We start from the raw sequence: 22674 nt of genomic DNA on the forward strand, positions 1-22674 counted from the left end.
ATTTCCTGTCATTTTTGCTCTTTTTAGTCAAAATTCAATTTTCTGCAAAAATTGTCAAGAATTGAATTTTCTATCAGGAGCACAGAAAGTGCAGAAGGTAATTTAAGTTTTCTTGACAATTGGCGAAGGAACCAAGTATTAGGATCAGCTAAAAATGTATATTTTCTGTCATTTTTGCTCTCCTGAGTCAAAATTCGATTTTTTGCCAAAATTGTCAAGAATTGAATTTTCTATCAGGAGCACAGAAAGTGCAGAAGGTAATTTAAGTTTTCTTGACAATTGGCGAAGGAACCAAGTATTAGGATCAGCTAAAAATGTATATTTTCTGTCATTTTTGCTCTCCTGAGTCAAAATTCGATTTTTTGCCAAAATTGTCAAGAATTGAATTTTCTATCAGGAGCACAGAAAGTGCATAAGGTAATTATTTAAGTTTTCTTGACAATTGGCGAAGGAACCAAGTATTAGGATCAGCTAAAAATGTATATTTCCTGTCATTTTTGCTCTTCTGAGTCAAAATTCGATTTTTTTTGCCAAAATTGTCAAGAATTGAATTTTCTATCAAGTGCTTCAGTAACCTCAAAGTGTAGCCTTCAGGAGGATTGTAAACAAGGTGGAACAATTTTAAAGTAAACACACAGTCAATAAACAAAAATATATTATCAATAATGAAAACTGTAGCAAATGCAAGAATTTTAATTATAATGCCCACAAAGAATTAAAAATAATAAATAAAAAAACTAAACACCTCTTATAAAAAATAGTTAATAGAGGTTTTAACGTGTAAAAAGTTCAATAATAACAAAATACAAATTATAAAATTTACCGCAAACAATTAAAAATTCTGTGAAATGGAAGATCTAATAATAATAATTGATTCGTACTGATATGTCGCAGCTAACGTATACTTTATTATAAACTTTTTAAATCTAACAGGTTTTTAAAAACTTTTTTATACTTTTTATGGTTTTTGAAACATTACACAGATCCATACAGCAGATTCAACACGTTCAATTACTTAAATAGATACTTACAGGGTTGGTTCATATATTTATACAGAATGTGACAGGTGACAGCTTTATACCGCCTTCAGTGATACGCCCCCTGGCCAATAAGATGTAAGGGCACGCCCCCTGACCAACTGGAAGGATTGGCAACGCCCATTGACCAATTAAACCAACTGGAGTGGTGAACAATTAAATATAACACTCAAATATTTTTCTGACCAGTCAGAAGACTTTTAGATTGAGAACGCCTACTGACCAATTAGAATTCAGTTCATTTAATTGGAAAAATTCTTTTAACCAATAGGACGCCCACTGGACCCGCCCTTTGCCAATTGGAACGCCCATTGATCTTTTAAAACTTTTTATAACCGAAATCCCTCCCACTGAAACTCAAAACCAAGATTAGACACGCCCTCCATACAACTGGAATGTTTTAATTGCCTTTCCGCGCACATTAAGCAATAAAAAACTCTTGTTAACTCCGCCCACTAAATCTCTGACCAATCAGAGCACGCTAATGTCCACGACAACCTTCTCTGACCAATTAGAATTATTCTAGTTTTAGTAGAAACTCCTGAAAACACTTTGATCAATCAGAAGACTTTTAGGTTGTAACGCCTACTGACCAATTAGAATTGACTTTAACTCCCTTTGAACCATAATTAAGATCAGGTCTACTGGACACTCCCTCTGGCCAATTGGAGGGTTTTAGATGCTTTGGCTCCGCCCACTGACCAATTAAAACTTAAAACCCTCCCACTAAAGCTCAAGATTTTCTTGATAAAATCGTCACAAGCTGTCTGAATGTACGAACCAACGCTGTACAGAGTGTCCAAATAAGAGTGGCTCTCGGATCAGATGCACTATAAATAATTTTTTTAAGGTGTTTCCTTTCATCCACAGGTGGCGCTTTTTACAATTACTTTCTTGCCTCCCTAATTCAAAAAAATGAAATGCAACCGTCGATTATAATGTCAAAATGGAGAGAGTTACATATAATTTAACAGTTTTTGCGCTGTTTCAGAGTTGTCACTGGGACACACCATTTCATATGTCACTACTGTCAAACTCATTGACATAAAGCTTTAAAACATATTCTGTCCTTGACAAGTGACTCTATTTTGACTCGTTACGGGCTCTCCAAAGCATACTTTTTGACGTTTTTGACAGTTATTACAGAAGTGTCACCAAAAGTAACAATATCACAAAAACTGTCAAACTTATGGCGCTAGAAGTATAAAATACAGTGTGTCCTGTATGAAACTATAGACACATTAGAGGACCGTAGATAACCATGATGAATGGAGCTATCGATTGGTGGTGAGTGCCCATCGGTATGTTGTACCATTCGGTCACTAGAGGGCGTCAAAGTTGACTTTAATTTTTCCCACATTTTCGTAAATATCTCGGAAACGGTTCTATTGATGAGGCTGAAAATTTTACTGGAAATGTATGTAGACAAGACGCAACTTTTTGCTTGTGTACACTTTTTTCGAAAAATGTCCGGTTTTTTTATAAAAAAATAAAAACTGAAATTTTCAAAGGAATCAATTTTTTGGAGAAAATTTTTAATTTTTTTATTTTGACTTTGATTGTGCAAATATCTTTGGATCGGTGGTACAAATTTAACGTATAATGTCAAAGTGACAGTTTGGCTTTAAAAAAGAAGCTAAAACCTGAAAAGTGTTTAAAAATTATTTTTTTTAGGTTAGTTCGGAAATGGTACCACCTAATGTCAATTTGACACTGGAATTGACATTTTCATGTTCAATTTAGTCTATATAGTGTGGATTTCATAGAGATAGTACCAATATTGTGACACCCATATGGTATTTTATTGAAAAGTCCAAAGAATTCTTATTTGGACAAAATTTTGGTGCATCTCTCCATTTAATCGTGAATAACTCAATTATTTGAAACATTTACTAAAGACACATAAGAGAATCTTAGATAACCAATGAATGGAGCTATCGATTGGTGGTGGGTGCGCATCGCTATGTTGCACCATTCGGTCGCTAGAGGGCGTCAAAGTTGACTTAAATTTTTCAGACATTTTCGTAAATATCTCGGAAACGGTTTAATTGATGTGGCTGAAAATTTTACTGGAAATGTACGTAGACAAGACGCAACTTTTTTCTTATGTACACTTTTTTCAAAAAATGTCCGGTTTTTTTATAAAAAAATAAAAACTGAAATTTTCAAAATTTTGGAAGGAATCAATTTTTTGGAGAAAATTTAAAAAAAATTTATTTTGACTTTGATTGTGCAAATATCTTTGGATAGGCAGCACTAATTTAGCGTATAGTGTCAAAGTGACAGTTTGGCTTTAATAAAGAAGCTAAAACCTGAAATTTGTTTAAAAATTATTTTTTTTTAGGTTAGTTCGGAAATGGTACCACCTAATGTCAATTTGACACTGGAATTGACATTTTCAGGTTCAATTTAGTCTATATAGTGTGGATTTCATAGAAATAGTACCAATATTGCGGCACCCATATGAAAAGTCCAAAAATATCTCATTTGGACGAAATTTCGGTGCATCTCTCCATTTAATCGTGAATAACTTAATTATTTGAAACATTTTGTAAAGACACATTAGAGAACCGTAGATAACCAATGAATGGAGCTAATGATTGGTGGTGGGTGCGCATCGCTATGTTGTACCATTCGGCCGCTAGAGGGCGTCAAAGTTGACTTAAATTTTTCAGACATTTTCGTAAATATCTCGGAAACGGTGCAATTGATGGGGTTGAAAATTTTACTGGAAATGTACGTAGACAAGACGCAACTTTTTCCTTATGTACACTTTTTTCGAAAAATGTCCGGTTTTCTTATAAAAAAATAAAAACTAAAATTTTCAAAAAGAAAAATATTTTGTGACGATTCTTTAGAGATCTTCTTTATAACAATTTTTGTCCGATTCCAAGAAGAGCATCTCTTATTTGAACACCCTGTACATACTGCTGATAATGGTTAAATGGTCGAGGTATCCGTGAACATAGTTACTAGTGACAATTAGAGTGTTTTCATACAAAAATCAGTCAAAACCCAAATTAGTTTGCTTCAGGATCTTCTTCATCGTCCAATTCGCCCTTCGGACGAGTCCATTTGATCATCGTTTCGGGCGATCGGAACAAGAATATTAGTTTGGCGAATAAGTCTTCTTCTAAAGCAAATTCGCGTGCTTCGCGCACCAAATAGACGTCCAGCGTGAGTTGAAGAATACGATCAACGTTGGGCAAGTCTTCAAACATTATTTTGGCGACTTGTTCGGCGAATACTCCTCTCAAAAATCGCGAGGCTATCAGTACTAGGGTGGTGTAAAGGCCAATAATTCTGTAAAAAAAAGTGGAAATGTGTAAGCATACTAGATGGGCAATTATAGACATTTCAAGGGCTACAAACTGGTATATTGAACCACCGTGTAACTGTCAAAATAACCGAGAGATACTCCCTCTGGCGATCAGTTATGAAAACAGTTTCGGGCATTCCAGCTGTCATTTCTCCGTTTGTTTACGTTGATTTTGGCACATTTTGGTTAGGAAACAGGGCCGTACTGGACAATTTTTAGAACAAATCCTGATTTCAGGTAAAATGAGATAACCAAACAGAAAGTGACTGAAAACACACTCATCTGACATGAAACACAATTTTGAACATAATTTGAGTATTTGAGCAGGTACGAACCTGAAATTGTCACTGGAGTCAATAAAATTAAACCCGAAAACAAGGGCCGTACTGGAAAATGTTTAGAAAAAATCCTGGTTTCGGGTAAACTGAGATAACCACACAGAAACTGACTGAAAACACACTCATCTGACATGAAACACAATTTGGGTATTTGGGCAGATACGAACCTGAAATTTTCACTGAAGTCAACAAAATTAAACTTAAAAACCAGGGCCGTACTGGACAATTTTTAGAAAAAATCCTGGTTTTGGGTAAACTGAGATAACCAAACAGAAAGTGATTGAAAACACACTCATCTGACATGAAACACAATTTTGAACATAATTTGGGTATTTGGGCAGGTACGAAACTGAAATTTTCACTGGAGCCAGTAAATTAAACCTGAAAACTAGGGCCGTACTGGACAATTTTTAGAAAAAATCCTGGTTTCGGTTAAACTGAGATAACCCAACAGAAAGTGATTGAAAACACACTCATCTGAGATGAAACACAATTTTGCACATAATTTGGGTATTTGGGCACGTACGAACCTGAAATTTTCACTGGAGCCAGTAAATTAAACCTGAAAACCAGGGCGGTACTGGAAAATGTTTAGAAAAAATCCTGGTTTCGGGTAAACTGAGATAACCACACAGAAACTGACTGAAAACACACTCATCTGACATGAAACACAATTTGGGTATTTGGGCAGATACGAACCTGAAATTTTCACTGAAGTCAACAAAATTAAACTTAAAAACCAGGGCCGTACTGGACAATTTTTAGAAAAAATCCTGGTTTTGGGTAAACTGAGATAACCAAACAGAAAGTGATTGAAAACACACTCATCTGACATGAAACACAATTTTAAACATAATTTGAGTATTTGGGCAGGTACGAAACTGAAATTTTCACTGGAGCCAGTAAATTAAACCTGAAAACCAGGGCCGTACTGGACAATTTTTAGAACAAATCCTGATTTCGGGTAAACTGAGTTAACCAAACAGAAAGTGACTGAAAACACACTCATCTGACATGAAACACAATTTTCAACATAATTTGAGTATTTGGGCAGGTACGAACCTGAAATTTTCACTGAACTCAATAAAATTAAACCTGAAAACCAGGGCCGTACTGGACAATTTTTAGAAAAAATCCTGGTTTCGGTTAAACTAAGATAACCAAACAGAAAGTGACTGAAAACACACTCATCTGACATGAAACACAATTTTGAACTTAATTTGGGTATTTGGGCAGGTACCAACCTGAAATTTTCACTGAACTCAATAAAATTAAACCTGAAAACCAGGGCCGTACTGGAAAATGTTTAGAAAAAATCCTGGTTTCGGTTAAACTGAGATAACCAAACAGAAAGTGACTGAAAACACACTCGTCTGGTTCAATATACCAATTTGTAGCCCTTGAAATTCTCTTTTTACCACCGTGTATAGTGTTTTTTCCTAAAATGTCCAATAACCAAGTTATTTACTGTTAAAACTGAGTTGTTTGCTGTAAAGGTTGAATTTTGACAGTTTTCACTTTGATAGCCCATAACCCTGTTATTTTGACAGTTACAGGGTGGTTCAATATACCAATTTGTAACCCTTGAAATTCTCTTTTGATCACCCTGTATAGTGTTTTTCCCTAAAATGTGCAATAACTAAGTTATTTACTCTTAAAACTGAGTTTGCTGTAAAGTTTGAATTTGACACTTTTCACTTTGACAGCCCATAACTTTGTTATTGTAACAGTTACAGGGTGGTTCAATATACCAATTTGTAGCCCTTGAAATTCTCTTTTGACCACCCTGTATAGAGTTTTTCCTTAAAACCATACCATTTAAAAAAAAATTATTTGGGTAGCACTTGATACAGGGTAGAACATTTTTTCAGATTCAGCAAGATTATACTTTTTTAACACACCTGGGTGCGTATTCTTGAAACGAGGGAAGGGAGTTATCAAAGGAAAGACCTGTAGAATGTGACAGGAACCCGCCATTGTCAGCTTCTTCTGTCACATTCTACCAACACTTCTCTTGACAATTCCCTGCCTTCAAGAATAGTATGTAATACTGTGACTTACCCTCCTCCAGTGATAATTTTCAAAGTGCTAGGAAATATTTTATCATTAAGAGTGTAAATAACCAAAGCGTCCGAATCCTCGTAAGGCAAATCCTTCAAAGTGCGATTGAACAGTTCTCCAGTCCGATCTTCCTCAACGTTCCACCATTCAGTGTACTGAGATATGTTCGAGGTGAACAATTTCAAAGACACATTTCTATAGGTTTCGTTGGTAAAAACTACTCCTAAAAATTAATAAATTAATAATTTATTATAATTTAAATCGAGTAAACTGTACCTTCCACTTCGTTATCCAGAATTTCTGTGTAAGGCTGGCTTACGCCTGTGTTGGTGATTTTTAAGAATTTCGGTAATATGTTAGCAAGTTTGATCGGTTCGTCCGCTGTACCGTTCGCTAACATTTTTAACAAATTGACCCGATCTGGATTTGGTTTCTCTGGAGTTCCAGGCGGTAGAGTGATTTCCACATTGTTGGATATAATTCCTGGATCCGTAGTGCTGCTGGTTTTGTGCGACACTTTGTAGTCTAGGCGGACTTTAATTGGTTTTGCTAAGGAAATCATACATTATTTTTACTGATATTCGCACTGAGTGTAAGATAAAATTGTAGCATACATTTTTTTTGTACACCAAAATGCCTTTTTGCATACAAAATAAGTCACAACGCTTCTATTATTGCTGAAAATGCCTCAAATTGTCTTGAAATGCCTTTAAATTATTTAAACTGCCTCAGGACACCTTCAAATGTTTACCACATTTGTGGCATTCCTAAATTTAGTTATAAGTCCCCTCGTATTGATAAACCTTGATGAAATACACCAAATTGTTGCTCTTGAAATTCTCTTTCGATCACCCTGTATAGTGATTTTTCCTAAAATGTCCAATAACTAAGTTATTTACTGTTAAAACTGAGTTGTTTGCTGTAAAGGTTGAATTTGACAGTTTTCAATTTGACAGCTTATAACCTTGTTATTTTGACAGTTATAGGGTGGTTCAATATACCAATTTGTAGCCCTTGAAATTCTCTTTCGATCACCCTATATAGTGTTTTTTCCTAAAATGTCCAATAACTAAGTTATTTACTGTTAAAACTGAGTTGTTTGCTGTAAAGGTTGAATTTGACAGCCCATAATCTTGTTATTTTGACAGTTACAGGGTGGTTCAATATACCAATTTGTAGCCCTTGAAATTCTCTTTCGATCACCCTATATAGTGTTTTTTCCTAAAATGTCCAATAACTAAGTTATTTACTGTTAAAACTGAGTTGTTTGCTGTAAAGGTTGAATTTGACAGTTTTCACTTTGACAACCCATAACTCTGTCATTTTGACAGTTACAGGGTGGTTCAATATACCAATTTGTTTCCCCTGAAATTCTCTTTTTACCACCCTGTATAGTGTTTTTCCTAAAATGTCAAATAACTGAGTTATTTACTGTTAAAACTGAGTTGTTTGTTGAAAAATTGGTAATTTAAATTTAGACAGTGGTAAAATTGCAAGAACTACGTCACGTGGCTTTGGTAATTCAATTTTTGAACTTGCAACACTGTAAAGACCAGCTGACATTGTCAAAAACAGTCACGTGACCTTCAAAATGCAGTTAAAACTTTGGAAAATTGATAAATTACATTTAGACAGTTGTAAAGACTTAAATTGCAAAATACACGTCACGTGACTTTGATAATTCAATTTTTAAGCATGCAACACTGTAAATGCCAGTTGACATTTTCAAAAACAGTCACGTGACCTTCAAAACGCAGTTGAAACTTTGGAAAACTAATAAATTAAATTTGGACAGTTGTAAAGACTTAAATTGCAAAATACACGTCACGTGACTTTGATAATTGAATTTTTCAGCTTGCAACACTGTAAATGCCAGTTGACATTTTCAAAAACAGTCACGTGACTGTCAAAACGCAGTTTAAACTTTGGAAAATGGTAAATTAAATTTAGACAGTTGTAAAAACTGAAATTGCAAAATACACGTCACGTGACTTTGATAATTCAATTTTTGAGCTTGCAACACTGTAAAGACTAGCTGACTTTGTCAAAAACAGTCACGTGACCTTCAAAATGCAGTTAAAACTTTGGAAAATTGATAAATTACATTTAGACAGTTGTAAAGACTTAAATTGCAAAATACACGTCACGTGACTTTGATAATTGAATTTTTCAGCTTACAACACTGTAAAGGCCAGTTGACAGTGTCAAAAACAGTCACGTGACCTTTGAATCGCAGTTAAAACTCTGGAAAATTGATAAATTAAATTTGGACAGTTGTAAAAATTTAAATTGTAAAATACACGTCAAGTGACTTTGATAATTAAATTTTTAAGCATGCAACACTGTAAATGCCAGTTGACATTTTCAAAAACAGTCACGTGACTGTCAAAACGCAGTTTAAACTTTGGAAAATGGTAAATTAAATTTAGACAGTTGTAAAAACTGAAATTGCAAAATACACGTCACGTGACTTTGATAATTCAATTTTTGAGCTTGCAACACTGTAAAGACTAGCTGACTTTGTCAAAAACAGTCACGTGACCTTCAAAATGCAGTTAAAACTTTGGAAAATTGATAAATTACATTTAGACAGTTGTAAAGACTTAAATTGCAAAATACACGTCACGTGACTTTGATAATTGAATTTTTCAGCTTACAACACTGTAAAGGCCAGTTGACAGTGTCAAAAACAGTCACGTGACCTTTGAATCGCAGTTAAAACTCTGGAAAATTGATAAATTAAATTTGGACAGTTGTAAAAATTTAAATTGTAAAATACACGTCAAGTGACTTTGATAATTAAATTTTTAAGCATGCAACACTGTAAATGCCAGTTGACATTTTCAAAAACAGTCACGTGACTGTCAAAACGCAGTTTAAACTTTGGAAAATGGTAAATTAAATTTAGACAGTTGTAAAGACTTAAACTGCAAAATACACGTCACGTGACTTTGATAATTCAATTTTTGAGCATGCAACACTGTAAATTCCAGTTGACATCTGTCAAAAACAGTCACGTGACCTTCAAAACGCAGTTGAAACTTTGGAAAACTAATAAATTAAATTTAAACAGTTCTAAAGACTTAAATTGCAAAATACACGTCACGTGACTTTGATAATTCAATTTTTAAGCATGCAACACTGTAAAAGCCAGTTGACACCTGTCAAAAACAGTCACGTGACTTTTAAAATGTAATTTAAACGTTGATCATTTGGTAAATTAAATTTAGACAGTCGTTAAAGCTGAACTTGTAAAATACACGTTATGTGACGTTGATAATGCAATTTTGAGCTTGCAACATTGTAAAAGCCAGTTGACAAATGTCAAAAACAGCCACGTGACCTTAAAAATTTAGTTTAAACGTTGATAAACTGGTAAATTATTATAATAATTTGTAATGAATATTGTTTCAACTCAATATCATGTAACAAAGATTTTACCATAATAATTACATGTGCCTATGTTGTTCTTTTCAATTTTCAGTCAATTGTTATGTTATATTTTGATACACTATATTGTCTACTGCAATGTATTCCTTAAAATATCGCAAAATTCCCTTTATTTCGCTCAAAATTCCAATGAAAATATCACAAAACATTTTGAAATATACAGAGAATACCTCAAAATGCCTCTTAATACCTCGTACTGTCTTGTAATACCTCAAAATGCTTCGAAATACTGGCAAAGTGCCTCATAATACCTCGAATGTAAGCGATCCACCCCTCGGTTGCACGTCATTGACGTTTAACGCGCCGAGTTGCCAAATGTTTATATTTATCATCCAAACTAAAATTTTTCATAAAATTTGTATTTTTATGTACAGGGTAGTCCAGTTTTAAGTGTCAATTCGATAGTCCATCAGAAACTGACATGCATTTTATGTCATTTTCCTGAAGAACAGTCGAAATCGTTTTTTTGCCATAACTGTCAGACCGTTAGAGCAAGTACTTTTTAGTACTTTACTATATTTTAATGATTGTCTACCTGGGTTATCGTATCTTTTACTTCAAAATGGTTCAAAAGGATTCAAATCTGGTCATCTGTGAGGTTTACGAGATAATTTTTGACATTGAAGCGTTGACAGTAAACCAAAAAAACAGGATTTTTGGGCTAATTTTACTAGCATTCAATTGTTTAGACTATAGGTAGTGCAAAACTGAACATTCTTCTGAGCGTCCAAATTTGTGCTGAATTGTCTTAAAACTTGCGATTGGCTACTAGGAATAGTGTTATAATTCGTTTTTTCAGTCTGAAATCCATTGTTGAGTGTCTGAAACTGGATTTCAAGCACTAAAAACAGTCAGCAAATCAAGACAAAGATTGTTGCACATAAAACTCATTTTTTACTACTAAAAATAGTCTCAAAGTTGACTTAAAGGCTAGAAATGACTTTACTAAGACTAAAGAGAGTTCAACAAAAGTCTATTTCAGGACTTCAATTGGGGTACAACTCAATTTTCTGGACTAAAACAAGTCTAGAATTCAATTAAGCACTGGTAACAGTCCAAATTCAATTTTCGGACTAATTCAATCCTAAAAATTAGTGTTTAAGACTAATATCGTACCATTTAGTGTCAAAATGTTTTACTTTCATTACTGAATAAGAGCCTGAAACTTGACTTTTACTGTTATGAATAGTCTTAAACTTTTTAAAGATTTTTCAGTCTTAAAACACTAAAAACAGTCCGAATCTCTTAAAAATGCTCCAATTTTGTGCACCGTTCAATGTAGAAGACAATTTCAAAGTGAGAAAGCTTGAAATGGCATTTTCAAGGATATGGACAGTGTACAAACTGGCTTTCAGGACTATTAAGTCAAAAACTTTGTAAAGATGGTCTGGAAACTCGATTTTTCAGGCTGAAACAGACTTAAAGCACTAAAAACAGTCTAAATTTTCAAGAAATGCTCGAATTTTTAACACTGAAGTGTCTAGAAGTCAGTTTAATAGTGAGAAAGCTTGAAATGGCATTTTCAAGGATATGGACAGTGTACAAACTGGCTTTCAAGAATGATAAGTCAAAAACTTTGTAAAGATGGTCTTGAAACTCGATTTTTCAGGCTTAAAGCACTAAAAACAGTCTAAATTTTCAAGAAATGCTCGAATTTTTAACACTGAAGTGTTTAGAAGTCAGTTTAATAGTGAGAAAGCTTGAAATGGCATTTTCAAGGATGTGGACAGTGTTCAAACTGGCTTTCAGGATTGATAAGTCAAAAACTTTGTAAAGATGGTCTGGAAACTCGATTTTTCAGGCTGAAAACAGGCTTAAAGCACTAAAAACAGTCTAAATTTTCAAGAAATGCTCGAATTTTTAACACTGAGGGGTCTAGAAGTCAGTTTAATAGTGAGAAAGCTTGAAATGGCATTTTCAAGGATGTGGACAGTGTACAAACTGGCTTTCAGGACTATTAAGTCAAAAACTTTGTAAAGATGGTCTGGAAACTCGATTTTTCAGGCTTAAAGCACTAAAAACAGTCTAAATTTTCAAGAAATGCTCGAATTTTTAACACTGAAGTGTTTAGAAGTCAGTTTAATAGTGAGAAAGCTTGAAATGGCATTTTCAAGGATATGGACAGTGTACAAACTGGCTTTCAAGAATGATAAGTCAAAAACTTTGTAAAGATGGTCTTGAAACTCGATTTTTCAGGCTTAAAGCACTAAAAACAATCTAAATTTTCAAGAAATGCTCGAATTTTTAACACTGAGGGGTCTAGAAGTCAGTTTAATAGTGAGAAAGCTTGAAATGGCATTTTCAAGGATATGGACAGTGTACAAACTGGCTTTCAGGACTGTTAAGTCAAAAACTTTGTAAAGATGGTCTTGAAACTCGATTTTTCAGGCTTAAAGCACTAAAAACAGTCTAAATTTTCAAGAAATGCTCGAATTTTTAACACTGAAGTGTTTAGAAGTCAGTTTAATAGTGAGAAAGCTTGAAATGGCATTTTCAAGGATGTGGACAGTGTACAAACTGGCTTTCAGGATTGATAAGTCAAAAACTTTGTAAAGATGGTCTGGAAACTCGATTTTTCAGGCTGAAAACAGGCTTAAAGCACTAAAAACAGTCTAAATTTTCAAGAAATGCTCGAATTTTTAACACTGAGGGGTCTAGAAGTCAGTTTAATAGTGAGAAAGCTTGAAATGGCATTTTCAAGGATGTGGACAGTGTACAAACTGGCTTTCAGGACTATTAAGTCAAAAACTTTGTAAAGATGGTCTGGAAACTCGATTTTTCAGGCTTAAAGCACTAAAAACAGTCTAAATTTTCAAGAAATGCTCGAATTTTTAACACTGAAGTGTTTAGAAGTCAGTTTAATAGTGAGAAAGCTTGAAATGGCATTTTCAAGGATATGGACAGTGTACAAACTGGCTTTCAAGAATGATAAGTCAAAAACTTTGTAAAGATGGTCTTGAAACTCGATTTTTCAGGCTTAAAGCACTAAAAACAATCTAAATTTTCAAGAAATGCTCGAATTTTTAACACTGAGGGGTCTAGAAGTCAGTTTAATAGTGAGAAAGCTTGAAATGGCATTTTCAAGGATATGGACAGTGTACAAACTGGCTTTCAGGACTGTTAAGTCAAAAACTTTGTAAAGATGGTCTTGAAACTCGATTTTTCAGGCTTAAAGCACTAAAAACAATCTAAATTTTCAAGAAATGCTCGAATTTTTAACACTGAGGGGTCTAGAAGTCAGTTTAATAGTGAGAAAGCTTGAAATGGCATTTTCAAGGATATGGACAGTGTACAAACTGGCTTTCAGGACTGTTAAGTCAAAAACTTTGTAAAGATGGTCTTGAAACTCGATTTTTCAGGCTTAAAGCACTAAAAACAGTCTAAATTTTCAAGAAATGCTCGAATTTTTAACACTGAAGTGTTTAGAAGTCAGTTTAATAGTGAGAAAGCTTGAAATGGCATTTTCAAGGATGTGGACAGTGTACAAACTGGCTTTCAGGACTATTAAGTCAAAAACTTTGTAAAGATGGTCTGGAAACTCGATTTTTCAGGCTGAAAACAGGCTTAAAGCACTAAAAACAGTCAAAATTTTCAAGAAATGCTCGAATTTTTAACACTGAAGTGTCTAGAAGTCAGTTTAATAGTGAGAAAGCTTGAAATGGCATTTTCAAGGATATGGACAGTGTACAAACTGGCTTTCAGGACTGTTAAGTCAAAAACTTTGTAAAGATGGTCTTGAAACTCGATTTTTCAGGCTTAAAGCACTAAAAACAATCTAAATTTTCAAGAAATGCTCGAATTTTTAACACTGAAGTGTCTAGAAGTCAGTTTAATAGTGAGAAAGCTTGAAATGGCATTTTCAAGGATATGGACAGTGTACAAACTGGCTTTCAGGACTGTTAAGTCAAAAACTTTGTAAAGATGGTCTTGAAACTCGATTTTTCAGGCTTAAAGCACTAAAAACAGTCTAAATTTTCAAGAAATGCTCGAATTTTTAACACTGAAGTGTTTAGAAGTCAGTTTAATAGTGAGAAAGCTTGAAATGGCATTTTCAAGGATGTGGACAGTGTACAAACTGGCTTTCAGGATTGATAAGTCAAAAACTTTGTAAAGATGGTCTGGAAACTCGATTTTTCAGGCTGAAAACAGGCTTAAAGCACTAAAAACAGTCTAAATTTTCAAGAAATGCTCGAATTTTTAACACTGAAGTGTTTAGAAGTCAGTTTAATAGTGAGAAAGCTTGAAATGGCATTTTCAAGGATGTGGACAGTGTACAAACTGGCTTTCAGGATTGATAAGTCAAAAACTTTGTAAAGATGGTCTGGAAACTCGATTTTTCAGGCTGAAAACAGGCTTAAAGCACTAAAAACAGTCTAAATTTTCAAGAAATGCTCGAATTTTTAACACTGAAGTGTCTAGAAGTCAGTTTAATAGTGAGAAAGCTTGAAATGGCATTTTCAAGGATGTGGACAGTGTACAAACTGGCTTTCAAGAATGATAAGTCAAAAACTTTGTAAAGATGGTCTTGAAACTCGATTTTTCAGGCTTAAAGCACTAAAAACAATCTAAATTATCAAGAAATGCTCGAATTTTTAACACTGAGGGGTCTAGAAGTCAGTTTAATAGTGAGAAAGCTTGAAATGGCATTTTCAAGGATGTGGACAGTGTACAAACTGGCTTTCAGGACTATTAAGTCAAAAACTTTGTAAAGATGGTCTGGAAACTCGATTTTTCAGGCTGAAAACAGGCTTAAAGCACTAAAAACAGTCAAAATTTTCAAGAAATGCTCGAATTTTTAACACTGAAGTGTCTAGAAGTCAGTTTAATAGTGAGAAAGCTTGAAATGGCATTTTCAAGGATATGGACAGTGTACAAACTGGCTTTCAAGAATGATAAGTCAAAAACTTTGTAAAGATGGTCTTGAAACTCGATTTTTCAGGCTTAAAGCACTAAAAACAATCTAAATTTTCAAGAAATGCTCGAATTTTTAACACTGAAGTGTTTAGAAGTCAGTTTAATAGTGAGAAAGCTTGAAATGGCATTTTCAAGGATATGGACAGTGAACGAACTGGCTTTCAGGACTGTTAAGTCAAAAACTTTGTAAAGATGGTCTTGAAACTCGATTTTTCAGGCTGAAAACAGGCTTAAAGCACTAAAAACAGTCTAAATTTTTAAGAAATGCTCGAATTTTTAACACTGAGGTGTCTAGAAGTCAGTTTAATAGGGACAAAGCTTGAAATGGCATTTTCAAGGATATGGACAGTGTACAAACTGGCTTTCAGGACTGTTAAGTCAAAAACTTTGTAAAGATGGTGTTCAAACTCGATTTTTCAGGCTTAAAGCACTAAAAACAGTCTAAATTTTTAAGAAATGCTCGAATTTTTAACACTGAAGTGTCTAGAAGTCAGTTTAATAGGGACAAAGCTTGAAATGGCATTTTTAAGCTTATAGAAAATTAAAAAAATGATTTTCCAAGCTGAAAGCAGTCTTAAAGCATTAAAATAGGCAAAACAAAGTAAAAAAACTTGAAAAGTTACTAAGACTAAAATATTAAAATTTGTCTCAAGTTATAAAATCTGACTTCAAATGCAAATTATAAGCCTATTCTGATGTCACTTTTCATTGATTCAGAGTCCAAGTCAATTCTCAAGGTTTAAATGTGTCAATTTGTAGTAAAAAATTCTAGAGAAAGTAGTTTTTCATGTCTACAAGTCAAATTTCAAAACTAAAGTCTTTGAATTTGTCTGGAATCTATGAAAATTGGCTGCAAAGACATTTTTTAAGCTTCTTAAGGAAGCATTTTTCAGGAAAATGAAATAATAATAACTAACATGCCAAATTTCATATGAGTTCCATTTCACATACTTAGGGTCTGCTAGCTCCAAAAGGGGGCGCTTTTCAACCATAAATGACACTTTGACGTTGATTTTTTATGTACTTTCTACCCTTCAAGTATCCTACAATCAATTTGGACCACCCAGTATATTCGGTCATTTCAATGAAAATTGTTACTCGCAATGTTGTACCTAACGCGTCTTTCTCGCCCTTTAACTGCAGTCTCGTGCGGAAAAGTACCACTTTCCGCACTCGTTTTATCAAACTAGATGACACTTACTCGAATTAACTTCTTCGATCATCTTCTGTCTGTCAGGCGGAGATATGCTCCACACTTTGGCCGAGTCCTGACTGAAAGTAGCCGCTGCTATATCGCCAGGATCGTAGTTGTTTGAAAATATTTGTTCGGCCCTTTTATTGTCTTTGAATTGGAAAAGTAAAACTTGATAGTCGTTTTCGGTGAATCTGCAAAAATTTCGTTTAGTCAACTAATCATAAATCTTTTCTTTGTTGCTAGTTTGATGGAAAAATGGAATTTCGTACTATTTGCAACTCACAAGTTGATGAAGATGATTATTGTGGAAAAGATGCTCTTTACTACCTCAACTAATAGTCAGAATTGAGCAGAATTCTAGGACTATTCTAGGTAGCTAGTTAGGTCCCTTAACCGTATCACACTTTTAGTATGTTGCGGTAGTTTCGGTTTGGTTATTTTGTTTTGCGGTTTTAATTCATCTAAGTAAAGTAAAGTATACTAGTTTGTAATAAATTATTTTAAACTAAAATATTCCCCAAAAATTACATTAAATTACCATAAATTTAAACATTATAGGATGGATGGACCCAGACGTCTCCTCTCCGTGACGAAGGCAATGATCTGTCCTCACTCCAAGGAAGACAAGAAGTTCCCTGCAGGAGAGTGTGGAGGCCCCAAGAAACTCTACTCTCCTAATAGGTGATATGATGTTTCCTCCGCCGTTCCACAATGTGAACAAACAGGGCTATCACCAATTCCTAGTAGATGCAAATGTCTGTTTAGGCCACAGTGGCCTATCAGAACCGCAACCAGTGTTTTTAAAGCCCAGCGACTCCTTGACATCAACCATTTGGACTTTGGCGTCGCTTGGGGTTCCAATCAATTCTTTGGCTTGTCTGCACCCTTCCGCCTTTCTCCACGTCTTTGTGGTACCTTCAAGCGCCTAGTCGCTTAGTGCGCTTGCTACCTGTCTGTTGCTTAATCCTATGTGAGGTTTGGCAAATAATCCTTTGTGCCGGAATCCACACTAGGTTTCACTTTGTTCAGGGCATCCCAGCATTCCTGAATCAGTCTGTTGCCCCCATCCTTGGTGCACAAAGTGCCTTTAGGACAGCCTGACTGTTGGAGTAGATCTCGATCACTCCTTCTCGTCCTTCTGTAACCTCCTTGCTTGTGGCGACCTCGAGGATTGCAAACAATTCCGCCTGAAAGATGCTGGTCCCCTTGTTGGTGTCTTGTCGGGACACTCCCGCCCCGGACCATCCTTCTTGAGAAGCCACTGACCTACTATCCCAACTGTCCCTGGTTGTTTCTACCTTAAACTCCTTTCGAAGTCTTACGTCAGGTGAGACCACCTTTGCCTCCAGGATTGGAATATCCCGAATGCATGGTGGCCGCTATACTTGTATGTCCTTGACGCAGGTGGTTGTCACACCTTGTAGAGCCGCATTCTATCCTCTGCAGCGCCCTGCCGGCGTATCCACAGAGGTAACTCAGGAAGGCCCAGAAGAACGTTTAATGCGAGACTCCGTGTCGTCCTTATTGCGCCGGTTATTGCCAGACAGGCTAGTCTTTGCAAACCTCATAACGTGTGGTTTTAGGCCCCAGTTTTTGTCACCATAGTGACAGTGGCCTTTTGTATGACTTTATCCACGTGAGGTTTCCACGTGAGTTTACTGTCTAAGGCTACGCCCAAGTATTTAACCTCTCCCACAAGTGTAAGAGGTTTGCCGTACAAGACTGGCGGGCTATAATCCTTAACTTGCCTTCTCTTTGTAAAGAGCATGATCTCCGTTTTGCTAGGATTAACTGATAATCCGGTATCGGTGCACCATCTTTCTATTATCTTACAAGCCATCTGCATTCTCTCGCAGACAACGCCCAGGAATTTTCCTTTTGACGAGAACTAGGCCGTCGTCCGCGTAGAAGCCCTCTCCTAGCCGCCCCAGGAGCTCGTCTATAACCACACACCACAGGCGGGGGAAAAGGCAACTGCCCTGTGGACAGCCCCCCCATACCTCGTTCTCCCCCCAGGCAGGCATTGGCGGTGCGGCTTGCTATCGCACTCCGGAACCAGTTTATAACTGACAGGTGATTTGAGAGCGTTGCAGATTTTGCTTGTTCTTATCAAATGCCCCCTCCACATCAAAGAAGAGGATCAATGTGACCTCCTAGTAATCCTTGTTAAGCTTTTTGCACCGGATCATGGAGAGTCGTATTTGTCAACCTTTCTTTCCTGTATGCGTGCTGGTTACTATGGACTATAGGACTTCCTCTGTTAGGTACCTGTCTATCATCCTTTCGAGCGTTTTCATGAAGAAGGACGTTATACAATGGAAGAAAGAATCAGTACTCACTGCGCTGCCTCTGCTGCAGGCAGCCAGTGATGCAATCGAACGCAGATTTGTGTTTAACAAACCCTTCAAAATACAAATAAAACAGAACTCAGAGTCAGATGCTGCAAATGCGTATTTACAGAGACGACTCAAAAACTAAAGAAGGCTCAGGATGTGAAGTTTACTTTAGGTCACTAAGCCTAAGGATTAAGTGGGGTATGGGAAAAAATACCAGCGTGGTTCAAACGGAACTGGCTGGTATCTCAATTGCCATGAAAGAACTTAACCAGAAAAGGTATTTCTGGCACGGACGGTAGACTAATAACTAGAGTGCCACCAAGATTTAGCTAACGCCTCGGTAGATAACCATATTATCCTGAGATGGGTTTTAAAGGGCACGATAGGAGCAAAGGTACTCGCATTGTTGACTCTTTAGCCAGGGAAGCGGCTGGACTTAACATTTCAGGACCCAGTGACACCTACCGCCTGATGACCTCGACAATTGCAGAACTTGCCAGGATTACCCTGGGTGACCCTGAGAAGCTGGCGCCGAAGAAATATTTGACAATTTTGGCGTTTAACAGTAGGATTTCTGACTGGCAACTGTCAACTAAGGAAACACCTCCATACTATGGGGCTAGTGGACACACCTCTATGCAGGATGTGTGAACAGGAAGATGAAACTGTCGGGCATGTCTTATGCGAGTTATCGTCAATAAGAGAGTGTGCGTTCGGTGAGTCTTGGCCTACACCTGCCGACATAAAAGAGATGTCCCCCAGTGACCTGTCCACCTTCCTAGGAAAAACAGGATGGACGGTGACCTAGGTGGACAACTCGAGAGGATGTACAATGGGTCACATGTGGCCTAAGTGCTGTGGGTCTACACTCACCCTCCCCACTCTACAGATGCAGAAGGAATAAAGGATAGATATGATCTTCTGAATGGAAAATTGTTTATTGGCCTCACGAGTTTACGCTACAAAATTTCCCAACAGAGGACATTCAAACAAATTTAGACAAAGTAGTAGAGTGTTCAATATGGGAAACCTTGTTTTTTGGGTAATTTACTACTATTCCGACATTTCAGACTAAGCTTTCGAATTTATATGCATTGAAACGCAGTTTTACGTTATGTGCGGTGCAACTCCTTTGACCCATAGAACCATACAGGATGTTTTGAGACAGTTAAAGTGGAAGCTTGTGCAAACAATTTCAAGTGTCACTCACTGTCGCTGGACACCCTGTAAGGTCTAAACTAATATGGGGCTTGTCCCAAAAAGCATTCAGATTATGTAACAGATAATGTTGAACTTACTATGGCATTTGAATGATAGATACAAACCGTCATTACATTACTTGAAAATAAAGATTATTATTAAATCTGCGAATATGGCTTAATTCAAAGTTTATCAGTGTTATATCCATTTTTAGTAAATCAAATTGTTGGTTTATAATTCCACATTTTTCCTACAAACCTTTTTTGTGTGGCGAGACAGTAAACCCAACTAGCAACAAAGAAATGAGTAACTCGTCTCAACAAACATATACAGGATGAGTCAGGGTTAAACGACCAAACCTATTGGCGTTTCAATATAAGAGATACTCCCTCTGGTGATCAGTTTTGAAAACAGTTTCGGGCATTCCAGCTGTCATTTCTTCGTTTGTTTACATTGAATTTGGTTAAGAATCCGGCAGTGGTTTCATAAATATGAAGTGACAGTGTCATTTTATTTATAATGTTAGGTTAGGAACGTGTTGCCCGATTTTAGTTCAATTGACGCTGCGATCTTAACTTGAAACGCCAATACCATGCCTGGAGAATTGAATTTTAAGCAGAAAGTTGTGTGCGAAAATGCGTTATTACCGAGATTCTTCTTCTTTAAGTGCCATCTCCTCTCAGAAGGTTGGCAATCATCATGGCTATCCTCACTTTCGATGCTGCAGCTCTAAACAACTCAGTGGAACTACAGTTATACCATCCTCTCAGGTTATTCAACCAAGAGATACGTCTTCTTCCTCTGCTTCTTTTCCCCTGTATCTTTCCCTGCATAATGTTCTGCAACAATACATATTTATCTCCCCTCATCACATGGCCCAGATATTGCAGCTTCCTTATTTTAATTGTGTTTAATATTTCCTTTTCTTTTCTCATTCTTCCCAGTACCTCCTCGTTTGTTACCATGTCCACCCAACTTATTCTCAAGATCCTTCTATATGACCACATCTCGAATGCTTCCAGTCGGTCGCTTATCTCTTTCTTTAACGTCCAGGATTCCATCCCGTACAGCAACACCGAGAAAACATAGCATCTCAATATTCTGACTCTAAGGTGTAGATTAAGATCTCTACTGAATTTCTTCGGTGTACTCTCTTCATTAACCGTTGTTCCTAAGTATTTGTATTTGCTAACTTTCTCTATTGGTTCTCCGTTGATCCATAGGTTTTCCTGTTGTTGAGCTGACTTTGTAATGATCATGAATTTGGTCTTTTTGATATTTAAGGTAAGTCCTCCTTCCTCACTGCTCTTCATTACTTGATCAACCAAGCTCTGTAACCCTCCTATTGTTTCGGTAATAAGTATGTACCGAGATACAGGGTGATAAAGTTTTGTTTTTTGTTACATAACTTTATTCATTCTTGACATAGCAAGATTAGTTGTTCTACATACCCTACCCTTTAGGATCTCCACAATTACAGTGTAAAAATGTAATTGCAACTTTTTCATATCTTATGCAGCTCTTATGGGAAATTTCATGCACTCCTAGACACTTTTGCAAATAAAGAACACGGTTGAATAAAGTTATGTAATAATTTTGCGACTTGTCGAAGGCGTTCGACTGCGTAGATCACCAGATCTTGCTTTGGAAGCTTGAAGCTTATGGCTTCCGCGCTCTTTCTTGTCCGGCCGTAGCCAGGAGGTCTTCATCGGGGACCATGGTTCTGGAGAGTTAATGTTGACTTCGGGTGTCCCTGAGGGCTCTGTTCTTGGACCTTTGCTGTTCTTGATATACTGTCAATGATATTGTTTCGCTCCCTATTAACGGACAATTCACTGTTTTCGCTGATGACGCGACCATTCTTTGGAGCGGCAAGAGCGCCGATTCATTGACTGCATTGATGGGGACCTCTCCATAATCAAACATTGGTGCAATTCCAACTTACTGTCATTAAATATCAGTAAGACCTACATTTTGGATGCTCATTGCAGGAGAATTTTGTTGAGGGATGGCTCACTCGGGATGAACAAGTTTCTTGGTCTTATTATTGACGACTCGCTTCGATTCGCTGAGCATGTGGACGGTCTGTGCTCTAGACTGGCGTCGGGTTGCAATGCATTGAGGGAACTCTCTGGCAATCTGGATTACCATGTAGCTAGAAGTGCATACTATGCACTGATTGACTGCCATCTCCGCTACGGCATAGCTTTCTGGGGAGTTTGTTCTCGAAGCCGCTTCAATTCCGTGTTTCTCCTGCAGAAGCGAGCATTGAGGTGCTTGTGTCGTGTTGGATACAGACCCCTCTTCATTGAACATGGTATCCTCACCTTGTGCTGCATTTTCATCTTAGTCTTCCGAGGGCTCCGGCTCGGTGACTCGCAGTAGATTCGTTTTGAGGCTTCCCATTCCTCACACGGAGAAGATTAAGTCGTCGCTTATTTACGGTGGCAAGAGACTTTTCAATCACCTTCCTCTCCACGTGAGAGGCCAGCCATCTGCTCGTGGATTTAGGCGTGAGGCTGAGAGGTTTTTGCTTGACAGGGCGTACTATTCTCTGAACGATATCTACTCCAGTTCTTAAGGCACCTTGTTCTGCCATAAATTGACCAAGCAGCACTGTTTGTGTTTTTTATCCTCTTTCTCCTCTCTTATACAGGGTAACTGCCTTTTTGTTTTGTTTTTATTTTAATATTGTAAGGTGTAATTGTGTGTGATTCCTATTGTATGTGTAGTGTAATAATTATGTATGTTCTTTTTTTGTATGTGTTTTCAGGGCTTTGTCAATGACTTTAAGTTTCCGACCATAAAGCTACTTTTTTTATTG

The 22674-nt window shown here is 36.5% G+C and overlaps 1 protein-coding gene across 11 annotated transcripts in view; it reads right to left on the bottom strand.

Moving 5' to 3' along the window:
- Nucleotides 1–638: 638 nt before the first annotated feature.
- Nucleotides 639–22674, bottom strand: part of Piezo (piezo type mechanosensitive ion channel component) — a 127251-nt gene continuing 105215 nt past the window's right edge. For all 11 annotated transcript variants that reach the window (XM_081987342.1, XM_081987350.1, XM_081987347.1 and 8 more), the window contains 4 exons: nt 16321–16505; nt 7032–7304; nt 6756–6978; nt 639–4340 (listed from right to left, as the gene is read on the bottom strand). In XM_081987342.1, coding sequence (XP_081843468.1) covers nt 4058–4340; nt 6756–6978; nt 7032–7304; nt 16321–16505 — 964 coding nt within the window. In that variant the 3' untranslated portion in view covers nt 639–4057. The remainder of the gene's footprint in view (nt 4341–6755; nt 6979–7031; nt 7305–16320; nt 16506–22674) is intronic.

Source organism: Ips typographus, linkage group LG9, assembly GCF_016097725.1.
Source record: "Ips typographus isolate SLU linkage group LG9, UJ_Ityp_2.0, whole genome shotgun sequence".
NCBI classification, from domain to species: Eukaryota; Metazoa; Arthropoda; class Insecta; order Coleoptera; family Curculionidae; genus Ips; species Ips typographus.